General features: G+C 39.7%; 1 protein-coding gene across 1 annotated transcript in view; it reads right to left on the reverse strand.

The window, feature by feature from the left end:
* The window catches only part of LOC126455646 (uncharacterized), a 91,803-nt gene that overhangs the window by 13,143 nt on the left and 64,833 nt on the right, over positions 1 to 13,827 (reverse strand). Inside the window, exons 4-5 of the mRNA XM_050091412.1 lie at positions 13,759 to 13,805; positions 6,923 to 7,065 (exon numbers count right to left, since the gene is read on the reverse strand). Of these exons, the coding sequence (XP_049947369.1) occupies positions 6,923 to 7,065; positions 13,759 to 13,805 (190 nt within the window). The remainder of the gene's footprint in view (positions 1 to 6,922; positions 7,066 to 13,758; positions 13,806 to 13,827) is intronic.

Raw genomic sequence — 13,827 nt, forward strand, 5'->3', positions numbered from 1 at the left:
GGCCGAATAGGTTTCGCTGCCATTCTTGGCCTGGCATTCCTCCCACAGTGTTGCCAGGGAGGAGAACGATTTAGGATCATACTTCCTTGCATTGTACTGAGACTTGGAACACTTAGAGACTGCTGGCGTTTGATCACCAGCAAGTGAAGATGTGGCATACTTCATTGCATGTCATCTGCCCTGATGCCACCCACTCTGACCAGGGGCCCTCCACAGGGATGCCAACCAGTCGCAGCAAAGGTCACCTGGCAGGATGGACAATGCCAAGAGTCCTGATGTCCAAGGATAATGGCATCTACTCCTTGGCATACATGGGGAGTAAACGGCGCAGGCATCAGCAGAGCAATCCCTGTGTAGTCAGGGGGCTACAACCAACAGGGTACATAGTGGCCCCACCACAACGGACGGGCTAACGTGTTGGATATGAGGTGCAAAGAATTCCATGGTCATTGTCGGTGCAGAAAACAACACTGCATAGTGGGTGGAGGAAAACACACCCAGAAATGTGTCCTCGCTCAAGAGATGGAGGATAAGAAGGACTGCAATCCCATGACAAAAAAGTGGGCTAAAGATCTCAACGCATGATGCACCATGTAGGGTGCCCTTTCCAACTGGCTCACTCTTCAGGAGAATTTTGAAAAATGGAGGTCAAACCCTATAGGGGACCATCACATAAAGGCTGAAAGGTGTGAGACTCCTTTTAGTCGTCTCTTACGACAGGCAGGAATACCTTGGGCCTATTCTAACTCCCCCGCCTGCAGGGGGAGCATTTAAGTTCAAACCAATGCATGCTCTCTGACATTTATATGCGCGGAATTTAAGAATCAGTTAGTAGAAAATCGATAAACAGCATCTGGGGGCGGGGTGGGGGGTGGGGGAGAGAGAAGGAAGATCTACATAAAATTTGATATTAGGTTGACATGTTTGTATGTTCTATTTATTATCCTATACTGATAAAATCAATATTTATCTTCTCAGGACTGTTACATATACACCCATTATACAGTCATGTGTACTTTAAGCCACTGTCATTTACTCTTTTCCTCTTCTGTATGCAAACTGTGGATGGTAAGTACAATTAGCAGTAAGCTCACCGCGTGCGGTAGATGCGCGGTCTGAGGTGTCTTTACACGGTCCGCGTGGCTTCCCCCGTCGGAGGTTCGAGTCCTCCCTCGGGCATGGGTGTGTGTGTGTGTGTGTGTGTGTGTGTGTGTGTGTGTGTGTGTGTGTGTCAGTCATCCTTAGCATAAGTTAGATTAAGTAGTGTGTAAGCTTAGGGATCAATGACCTTAGCAGTTTGGTCCCATCAGACCTTACCACAAATTTCCAAATTTCCAGTAAGCTCCATATAATCTGTTTTCCCAGCATGGTCATTTTGCAAGATGTGAGGGGACAAAGTTATATTTTGCTTGACTCTACTTGGAACATAATGCTTATGTTGTTTTAAGAGATTAGTTATCTGTGACACACAATGCCTCTTGTTTATATCACTGAAATTTAAATAACATCTCCAAGATGCTCTTGTACCTAGTACATGAATATGTGATGAACATCAACTTTCCTGTGGAACTTCTCTATCTTGTACCTGGTGAGGATCCTCCACTGATGAGAAATGCTCAATAACAGATCAAAGAACTGTTTTGTAAGCTATCTTTGCTGTGGGTAAATTACATTTACAGCCACATCCTGAGTCACTTTGACTTTCAAAGGCCAAATCAATAAATAGAACTGTGGTACTGCCATAGGTACCCACATGGCACCATCCAATGTGAATTTAGTGATAGGCCATCTGGACGAATCCTTCCTATCCAGTCACCACCCAAAATCCCTTCCTTCTTTCACATTCATTGATGGCATTTTCAAGATCTGGACTCATGACAGGGGCAACGTTCGTTCACTCTTACCTCCATAATCTCTACACCTACTCTTAAATCCGCTTTAAGCGGTCCTTCTCAACCCAATGAGCCACCTTCCTTGATCTCTTATCTCCACCTCTCAGATGGCGCCTTTCATATCAAGTGCACTAACTACATACAATACCTCCACTTTGACAGCTGTCACCTGTTCCATGTCAAAAAGTCTCTCCTCACCATACCTTTTCAGTCATGTTTTGTGTGTTGCTACTGTACTTTGTCTGCAAGATGTGTTTTCAATTACCCTGTGTCAGCATATTTTTACTAATGAAGAGATTTTACACATTTTGGAGAAATCTTAAAGTGAACTAGAAAGTGGCTTACAGGATTCTGATTAAGATTTTCTGTCAGATGCAACTAATTATGAAAATAGAAAATAGTGAGATAGGTAAGGTTATCATGCGTAGATATCTCTCCACAATAGTATCAGCAGTCAACTGAACCAACAGTGAAGATGGTTGCTAGAGACGAAACGGAATGGACAGTCATTAACACGCTGTCTTCTAGAGCTGCTTTGAACATATTAAAGGAGAGCCACAGCATATTCTTGCTACCCATGGGATAATTCCATTATCAGTGCTACCTCACTTCTTTTTTATGAACTGGTGCTCTCTCTCTCTCTCTCTCTCTCTCTCTCTCTCTCTCTCTCTCTCTCTCTGTGTGTGTGTGTGTGTGTGTGTGTGTGTGTGTGTGTGTGTGTGTGTGTGTGTGTGTGTAAGGGGGGGGGGGGGGGGGAGGGGGGGACACATAAGCTCAGAATGAAATAAAAATACTACTTGGGTCCTGTCGAAAGAGGAATTAAAGGTAATGAATGGTGTCATGTACGTCAGACGTGCATTTTTTGCTAAAAATGTTTCCTTGGATGATCTTTGGACACATTCTTGAGGGCTAATTATACGACACAGTTTCAGTGAACTTACAGTTTCAGTGAACTTATAGATTCCTCTCCTTTGATAAGAAGTCATTCCAATTCCAACACATCCCAACTGATGAGTTCACTATTATTTCTGAAACATGAAATAAGTTTCTTGAAAACTATCTCTGCTGTTACTGTCCTGGTGAAATATTGCAACTGAAGAGCAGTTACTTAAAAAAAGGGGGGGGGGGGGAGAGAGAGAGAGAGAGAGAGAGAGAGAGAGAGAGAGAGAGAGAGAGAGAGAGAGAGAGGAGGAGGAGGGGGAGGAGAAGGAGGAGGAGGAGGGGGAGGAGAAGGAGAAAAAGGAGGAGGAGGAGGGGGAGGAGAAGGAGAAAAAGGAGGAGGAGGAGAGGGGAGGAAAAGGAGAAAAAGGAGGAGGAGGAGAGGGGAGGAAAAGGAGAAAAAGGAGGAGGAGGGGTAGGAGAAGAAGAAAAAGGAGGAGGAGGAGGAGGAGGAGGAGGAGGAGGGGGAGGAGAAGAAGAAAAAGGAGGAGGGGGAGGGGAGTAGGACGAGGGGGAGGAGGAGGAGGAGGAGGAGGAGGAGGAGGAGAAAAAGGAGGAGGAGGGGGATGAGAAGAAGAAAAAGGAGGAGGAGGAGGAGGGGGATGAGAAGAAGAAAAAGGAGGAGGAGGAGGAGGAGAAGAAGAAAAAGGAGGAGGAGGAGAAGAAGAAAAAGGAGGAGGAGGAGGAGAAGAAGAAGAAAAAGGAGGAGGAGGAGGAGGAGGAGGAGAAGAAAAAGAAGAAAATTGTTATTTTTATGATGACTGGCTTGGGTCAAAGCTGATTGTCTTCAGATATATGTAGTTGCATGAGCAACCCATTATGTCCCTGTGGAATCATAGATTAGAACATAGATACTTAAAAAAAAGTTTATTCATCATACACCAAAAAAATCTGACAAATACTGACTCAAGTTTTGGACAGCTGCAGATGTGGGATCAAAGTAAATTTTCAATGTTTTTCCATGTACAATGTATGAACGGAAACTGACCAGTCAACCAGCCACTGATAAAGAGTTCAAATGGCTCTGAGCACTATGGGACTTAACCTCTCAGGTTATCAGTACCCTAGAACTTAGAACTACTTAAACCTAACTAACCTAAGGACATCACACACATCCATACCCGAGGCAGGATTCGAACCTGGGACCATAGTGGTCGCGCAGTTCCAGACTGAAGCACCTAGAACCGTTCGGCCACACCGGCTGGCTTGATAAAGGGTTTTACATTCTTTGCCTCATGGAACCATTTATAAATACAGGAATGAACTTCACAGACAACTTTGTCACATCCCTTCAGCTTGCAAATAAACTTTAACAGACCAAAACATCACTAATTAGAGCAATGAACTAGATTCACTGAGAAATCCCCAACAACTTGAGCAACAATTCTGACACATTCCATCATTATCTTGAAACAACTGAAAAATCAGAATGCACCATGACAGTATACCAAGGGAAATGGAATACAAATTTCATTATCTGAAATTAATCTGAGTCGAAACAAGGCCCCGGGAGTAGACAACATTGCAGTAGAACTACTGGCAGCCTTGGGAGAGCCAGTCCTGACGAAACACTACCATCTCGTGAGCAAGATGTATGAAACAGGAGAAATAACCTCAGACTTCAAGAAGAATATAATAATTCCAATCCCAAAGAAAGCAGGTGTTGACAAATGTGAAAATTACCAATCTATCAGTTTAATAAGTCACGGCTGCAAAATACTAATGCGGATTCTTTACACACGAATGGAAAAACTAGTAGAAGCTGAACTTGGGGAAGATCAGTTTGGTTTCCGTAGAAATGTTGGAACACGTGAGGCAATACTGACCCTACAACTTACCTTAGAAGCTAGATTAAGGAAAGGCAAACCCACGTTTCTAGCATTTGTAGACTTAGAGAAAGCTTTTGACAATGTTGACTGGAATACGCTCTTTCAAATTCTGAAGGTGGCAGGGGTAAAATACAGGGTGCGAAAGACTATTTACAATTTGTACAGAAACCAGACGGCAGTTATAAGAGTCGAGGGAAATGAAAGGGAAGCAGTGGTTGGGAAGGGAGTGAGAAAGTGTTGCAGTCTCTCCCCGAAGTTATTCAATCTGTATATTGAGCAAGCAGTTAAGGAAACAAAAGAAAATTCGGAGTAGGTATTAAAATCCATGGAGAAGAAATAAAAACTTCGAGGTTTGCCAATGACATTGTAATTCTGTCAGAGACAGCAAAGGACTTGGAAGAGCAGTTGAACGGAATGGACAGTGTCTTGAAAGGAGGGTATAAGATGAACATCAACAAAAGCAAAACGAGGATAATGGAATGTAGTCGAATTAAGTCAGGTGATGCTGAGGGAATTAGATTAGGAAATGACACACTTAAAGTAGTAAAGGAGTTTTGCTATTTGGGGAGCAAAATAACTGATGATGGGTCGAAGTAGAGAGGATATAAAATGTAGACTGGCAATGGCAAGGAAAGCGTTTCTGAAGAAGAGAAATTTGTTAACATCGAGTATAGATTTAAGGGCCAGGAAGTCGTTTCTGAAAGTATTTGTATGGAGTGTAGCCATGTATGGAAGTGAAACATGGACGATAAATAGTTTGGACAAGAAGAGAATAGAAGCTTTCGAAATGTGGTGCTACAGAAGAATGCTGAAGATTAGATGGGTAGATCACATAACTAATGAGGAGGTATTGAGTAGAATTGGGGAGAAGAGGAGTTTGTGGCACAACTTGACAAGAAGAAGGGATCGGTTGGTAGGACATGTTCTGAGGCATCAAGGGATCACAAATTTAGCATTGGAGGGCAGCGTGGAGGGTAAAAATCGTAGAGGGAGACCAAGAGATGAATACACTAAGCAGATTCAGAAGGATGTAGGTTGCAGTAAGTACTGGGAGATGAAGCTTGCACAGGATAGAGTAGCATGGAGAGCTGCATCAAACCAGTCTCAGGACTGAAGACGACGACGACGACGACGACGACGACGACGACGACGACGACAACTCTCTCACTGAATCTTTGAAATCGGCTGTATTAGGTATAGATCTACTACCGAATAGTGATGTATGAAAATTTGTGCCAGACCAGGACTTTAACCCAGATTTCCCACCTACCGCAAGCGGTCACCCTGACCACTTCGGCTACCAATGCAACTTCACAGACCTACCCAAACTTCCACATGCCATGCTGCCTACATCCGTATATCAGAGTGTTCAGTAAATTCACAGTCAGCAAATTAATTTTGAAGTATTTCACACACTTGTAGACTATCAACAGTGTTCTTTCAGACAATCATGTAAGCAATGTCATTATTCTCAGCTGACTGCATCCTGAAGCTGCAGTAAATGAAGAAGGAAAGAAACCAGAAATGGTTACCTTCTATAGTGCTGAGAAGGATGTTCAGATACTGTTTATCACATGTTTAATAAATGTGTCAGTTCTTCAAGCAGTGAATGAACTCGTGACTGGGGAACAACAAAGAACAGGACAACTGCTACAAAACCAATCAACCAAAGGTGCGACTGTAGGACCAGACAAATAATAAGTGTCAAACTGGAATGTGGAAAGATAGTAAGACCAATGACATCTGTGGGGGGAGGGGGGGGGGGGGGGAACCTTCCTGTGGAAAATATGCACAAAAAGTACCAATAATCTGCTACAAGTGGGATTCCAATGTTTGGAATCTAGAACTGGAATAAATGAATACATGTTTGAAACTTTATGAATTGGGTGCATTACTGAATAGATAAGCAAGATTTTTGTATCCAAAACAGTAATCTAAAAGTGTTGAAACTTGACAAAGCTTTCACTGAAATTTATGCATGTCATATACATGAATGGTAGTAAATGGGTCTTAGATTAACAATCTTTATTTTTAATGTGATACCCATATAAGGTTAAGCAACCCCTTCCTGCTGTTCTAGGGCTGTAACATTTTCCAGGGTCCTGGTGTCAATATTTTTCACTTAACGTATACCTCTGCTCCACAAAACTTTGACAATGTTACAGTAGTGTTACGACAAACAGAATAAAATAAAACAAACTAAATTAAAATTTTATTATTTGCTCTTATTTTTTTACAAACTTCTTTTATCCTCAACCTTACCTGTACGTGTGCGAGTCTGGGAGTTTGCCAGTTCATTTTCAAACGTAACACTCAGTGTTCCTTCTGGGTACTTTTTTGTGTTAACTCGTTGCCTGCCTATACGGTTACGTGAAATCCTGTTACAATCCTCGATTTCAGAAAACCTTTGTAAGGCAAAACACAAGAAATAGCATGATTACTCTCAGGAAAAAATAACAAGTCCCAAATAATACTGTTTATGATGCATTTAACAACTAGTGACATGAAAATCATTATGTTTAACTCAAATCTAGTTATATCATACATATACTTATGCAAGATGAAGTTATGGACTTATGTTGCTGGTTGCAAACTGTTTATTATTAAACATACAGTATCAGTTGCATAACAACAGAGAACTCTTGTCTGCACAGAGCAGATACTGCATAATGAAGAACTTAAAAAAAAAAAGATAATATTAAGTATCCTACTTGCACCCGTTATTCAGTTGTTAGGGTAACACACAAATCTGTAGCAGTAATACTACAAAAAACAATATATGATTGTATGGCATCCCTTGCTCGGAGACCCCGTTTGGGGTTGTTCGGCCGTGTGGTGCAAGTCTTCCTACTTCACACCACTTTGCTAAATTGCACATCAATGAATATGTGATGAAATGTTGATAACAACACAAACACTCTGTCTCCAAGTGAAGAAAATCTCTGATCCAGCTGAGAAATGAACCCTGTAACTCTTGACACTAATCCCTACCACTAACCCGTAGACCATGAACTGCAGACATTAGCAGTACAACGTGGTAGTCTTGATAAAATTTATGGATCTAGACATGGGCTTTTTAGCAGTCTACACAACAAAGCATGGTTAGAACAATGTTTAATAAGAGTTGCTATCAATCTTTTGTTATTTGGCTTTCAACCACTGATGGCATCTTTGTAGAAATTTTTAATGAACAAAATTATACTATAAAACGAATAATCAGTAGCCTCTCAGAACATGACATGCAGTTCCTTTTGCTGAATGTTACTATCGATCAGGATATAAATTCTACTTAATCTGAGTTCAAGAGGATAGTCAGTAAGCCAAATATTGATTATTTATGAAACTCCTCCAAGACATGAATAGGAGGATGCGTACAGTGCTCATAGCGTGGATGACAAATACAACAGTTTTATTAATAATGATGTTAACTTATTTGAAAACTATTTTCCTCCAAAACTGACCCAAATTAGACCAAAGTCTACAACAAAGCCATGGATTCATGGATTACTCAAGGAATAAAGGTATCCTGTAAGACAAAATGGAAATTTTATCTATCAGTCAGAAACAGCTATGATGTACATGATACAGATCATTACAAAGCATACTGCAAAATATTGACGATACTAATATGGGTATCAAAGCAAATGCATTATCAGAAAAGGGTAGTCACATCAGATAACAAAATAAAGACAATATGGGACACAGTTAAGGTAGAGACTGATAGAACCAGAGATGATGAGGAGCACGTAGCATTAACAGTAAATGATACATGGGTATAGATGTGTGCAGTGTTGCTGAACTTCTCAATAAGCACTTCATGAGAGTTACTGAAAAGATGGGGTTGTCAGGTTCATTCGATGCTGATATGGAATATCTCAGATCAGTCACTACAAGTAACTATAATAAGAGTACGGCTTCCACAACACCAGCAGAAGTAATGTCTACCATACAATCCTTAAAATCAATAAATTCTAGTGACTATGATAATATATCAACAAAGTACATTAAATAATGTGCCTCTGACTTTAGTGACATTTTAAGTTATTTGTGTAACTAGTCATATCAGTGGAACATTTCCCAAATGGTTGAAATATGCAGAAGTTAAGCCTCTGTATAAGAAGGAGATAGATAAATACCGTCAACGTCCAATTTCACTTTTGCCCATATTCTTAATAATTTTTGAAAAGGTAACATACAGTCATCGTCTTAAACATCTGACCACAAATAAAATATTATTCAAGTCACAATTCAGATTTGTAAAGGTTCCTATATTGGAAAGGCTTTCTATACACACAGTGAGAATGTACTTAATTCATTAGACATTAATTACATGCTACTGGTATATTTTGTGATCTGTCAATGCCATCTGACTGCATTGATCACAATATCCTTTTAAGTAAATTAGAATATTATGGCACAAACAGCAGATTCTGCAAAATGGTTGAAATCCTGTATCTCTGACAGAAAAACTACAACGAATGAGGAAACCTTTCTCTTTATCAGCAGGCTAGTTGGCCAACCTAATACTGCAACTGGTCAAATGAATAAGACAATGACAATAAATTTGAACATTCAGTATACTATGTTAGTAAAGGAAATGTTGATTTGTGGGTCCTACATAGGTGAGAAAACAGAATAAAACAGGATAATGTATGGGGTGTTAGCACTGAAATGGGTCCAGCTGAAAGTACATGTTTATAATGTAGGGAAGGCACTCCCCATGTGTCTGCTCAGGTGCAACAACTAGAAGGAACACTTAATTTTATTATGAAATCTGCTTTCTCTCAAATTCATGGATCTGTTTTGTTGTCCTCAAGTATAAGGTATAGGGAAGTGTAACACTGGTTCCCTCTCCAGGTTGGCCAGGGTGGCATATACTGCAGTTATATGGTCCATGGTCAAGTCATCAGATTCAAACATGAGTTGAACCTCTTGTAATAGGATCAACTTATGAGAGTACTTCGAGTAGCACATCCATTGTCTGCATAGCATAACTGACTCTGAACAAAGTCCTCGACGCAGTGGTAGCCTTCTTAATTTTTTGACAGTTTTTTCATCCCAAGCCATTGACATTCTGTGCCTTAATAGCAATCACATATCAACCAAAGGGATTCTGAGATTTAATTACCTTCATCACAGCTTCCTTCACCTTCCGAACTGCAGATTCATTTTCCGAGATGTCAATGTGATTCAGAGTCCAAATGAATGTTATGACGACATGATGCTCGACCAATCTAACCTGGATTGTTTGATAACAGCGTGTTCAACAAGTAGCACTGATCAATAGCTGCTAGGCAGCTCATATAGTCCAAGCATAATACGATATCAACTTTGCAGTGAGAACACTTCACGCACTCTGCAGTTTGTGGCCTTTAGCACACACACAAAAACAGGGAACTCTAAACTGGCTCCAGAGTCATCTGTACATGTCTGTTCTGAACTGGGACACTCTCCGCATTTACCTGATAAGACGAGGTTTCTCCCCCAAATTCATCATTTGAAAAATATGAGGTCGTCTCATATTCATAGATTAAACTATTCCTGTTGAGATAAATGTTTTTACAATATTTTCGTCTTATATTTACAGGTGAAGCTTTGACTATTTATTTTGAAGAGTCCCAAAGAGTAGAGCTTAAGAAACAATACATCCATTCCAATTGGCTCGAGATTTCCCAATACACAGAAGCACTCGATGAAAACCTATGAACCAGGCATAACAGTCTCGTAATTTGGACATTTATCAGATTAGACAAATGGGAAGGTGAATAGTAATCTCTTTGGCTTTAATGTCAATTCGTGTGAATATTTAAATGCTTTACTGAATTGAGAATTTTAACCGGATTCGGACTCTGAATTGTGATAGTGGGAAACTAACTTCACGTGACTAGTGATCATAGTTAATGACAGTTTGCGGATATTAAATAGAAATAAGTTATTTACTGAAAGTGACAGGATATTATCTAACATCTGTGATGCTAGTGGGAATCTTACTTAGACATCTAATTGAAGAACTTCTTTGAATGAGATCGTGTGAGTGAACCTATTTATTAATAATTCTTGTCAATAAACTGACGTCATTAATTTGAAACATAATACAAGTCTTGAACATTAATTTAACTTAGATTAATAAACGTTAAGGTTACGTGATCTATTCCAAGAGCAAACTAGCGATTTGTAACTAAAACAATTGAACGAAAGGTTAAAGTATCGTCGTCTGTAAACATTGGTAGTAAAGCTACTAAAGATTTTTTCTCTCAGAGTTGGGAAGACTATGTGTGTAGTGACCCACGTTTAACCTTGGGTCTTGAAAGTAATCAAACTGATACTTAGCCAGGACAATATTAAATAAAAGTAAAACCGTTCAAGGACAGTCAATGTGTAAAAAATAAAATCAAACTTTCACCTATTAGATGAAAAAGTGAAAACAGAAAAAGGGCTACTACAATGTCCATGAAAGAAGAAAATTTTACAACTGTTGAAACCATGGTTAAGGGTTGTTAATAAACCTTTATACCTGCAATTCGCTGGCTGATTTTTTCACATAATTCATTTAAAATAACACACATTAAATATTGGGCTGAAATTCATCTGCTTCTTCAGCTAAACCCTCCAAAGCCTTTACGCAGGCATTACACATTGTAAAAATGTTGCAATTTCTGATGTTTGTAGGTTGTCTGCCTTGGTTCTCCTGGACAGCACTATCTGAAAACCTGAACACTTTCTTATTGATGTTAGGTCCACCTGATCTCAACATAAGCCATTTATTTATGGACAAGTTGGCTTCAGAAACTGCTTCACATAATTTATGATGTAACACATCACTGTGAACTTTGCTGACTAAGAAAGCTGTTGAGTGATGTGTTGTTGTGCAATGCAAACTTCCTGACCTAAATTTAATGGCTGCCTGGAATTTTTTTATCTTTGATACTTTGGAGACCAAGCCCGAGCACTGCTCGGACCACAACTTTGTGTTAAAAAGACTGCACCCACGGTACAGGTCAGGAAGCAATTTTCCCAGTGCATGAGCCACCTGTGGCTTGAAAACTGCACTCATTTCGCATGAAAACAATGTACAGACATCTCACTACCTGTGCCATGACTGAAGCTGCTTTCTGTTGTCAATTTCTAGAATTATTTCTGTGGTGTCACCGCCAGACACCACACTTGCTAGGTGGTAGCTTAAATCGGCCGCGGTTCATTTAGTACATGTCGGACCCGCGTGTCGCCACTGTGTGATCGCAGACCTAGCGCCACCACAAGGCAGGTCTCGAGAGACGATATAGGACTCGTCCCAGTTGTACGAGGAGATTGCTAGCGACCATACGGACGAAGCCTTCCTCTCATTTGCCGAGAGCCAGTTAGAATAGCCTTCTGCTAAGTCCATGGCTACGACCTAGCAAGGCGCCATTAGCCTTACCTACTTTGAGAGTTATAGTATAACTGTCTCAAGAAGAATGCTGTAGTCATCAAATAATAAAGTTAAGTATAAAGCAGCTACGTACTTTTCTTGCTACCATTCAATAGTTATCCTGTTCCAGAATTGACGCCCGTCGGCGTGAGTGTGTACGCGTGCCTTTCTATCGGCTACCCGTCACTGTGGACTGGCTGCCTTGTCAGTCCACTTCAATTTCAAAAGAAAGATAAGAGAATGTCATAGCTGCTGTCAGTATGATCATATTGACAATTGTGCGTTTACTTGTTAGGTTTCACAGTTTGCTGTAATCCTGCTATAAAAAAGTCATATTTGTTGAATGAGCAAGAACTTTTAGAAGTTTAAGAGGAAGAAATTGCTCAAAAACTCACCCTACACCAAAGAACTGAAGTATATTTGAAAAATAAATCTTGGAACTTGGCTCTTTTATTATGTATTACTCTTGGAGATACATCAATTACATATGTGCTAGTAACACTTTAAATAACTGCATAAATGGCTGGTTTCTTAGGCCCAATATTCTTCCAAGTTTGCAGTTTTCAAAGTTTTAAATTGATACTTTCATCAAAACTCCATGTGTAATATGATGAACATGCTACTTCTAACATATATTCCTAGAAATATGGTGCCAGTCCATCAGGCATTAGGCATTTCATTTTCTTAGATGAAAGGGAAAAATGTTCAGGAAGAAGACAGGTATCATCATCATAAAAAAAGTTATAAATGTCATTTGACGAATCCATATACCGACTGGAAAACACTGAGTTCATTGTCCAAATCAATGTAATGGTGGTGGAACTATCCGTGGTACTTAACACCTAGACTGTTGACGATGTATCGAACTTTAAGGTTGTGACTGATCTGAAAGTTATAATGTAACTGATGTTGACATTTAATTTTGAAGTTACGCTTATAAATAGTTGAAAGGGAGTCATTAAAAACTGGCTGAAAACCTTCTGTCTCAAAATTAATAGAGCAAGAACACACACTGCAAAATATCTCACTTTCGCTAACTTTCCCCCCCATGCGGCACTTCACTTTTCAAACAGTCTTTCAAGCCAGTCACTATGGAATTTGGATTTTCCCACATCACAGTTTACTTTCAAAATTGAACAGAATATCACAGCAGCACAATTAGAATCTGGAACAAAAACAGAAGAAGGTGTAATAGAGGAACAATCGATACTAAACTGTTGTGCAAAATAAAAAAAATAAAAAACCTCAAAAACTGAAAAATGAACAATCTATCTCAAATTTCAGAAGGCCCACAGGATAGATTTTATCTTCTATCATCATTGGAGTATTCCAAAAAGTTAAATGAAGGAACATGAATCCAGATACTCTGGAACAAAAGTAAATAACTTAATTCCTAAAAGGACGAAAAGGTTGAAAAGGTGACTTGACTCTTCACCTTGAACTTCTGCTACAACACTGTGAAAACAGTCCATTTAAAATCAATAAAATAATCAGGAATATCTGGCAACTGACGTGTAAAACACTTCAGTAAAAGTACTAGAAACAAGCACATGAAAATAGACGCAGAATGTGAGCATACGCATATTTGAGCAAGGGTCTTCACATATGTAATTAGACTGCTATTTAAATGCAAACCGTAAAACTTTACTGGTCCATTAATTTTGAACATATGGCAGATGAGTATACGTACAAGGCTGGAAACTCTTGCATATTCTCCACTCTGTAGGGTGGCATCTGCTGGAAAAAAATTAATGACTTG

Source organism: Schistocerca serialis, chromosome 2, assembly GCF_023864345.2.
Source record: "Schistocerca serialis cubense isolate TAMUIC-IGC-003099 chromosome 2, iqSchSeri2.2, whole genome shotgun sequence".
Taxonomy (NCBI): domain Eukaryota; kingdom Metazoa; phylum Arthropoda; class Insecta; order Orthoptera; family Acrididae; genus Schistocerca; species Schistocerca serialis.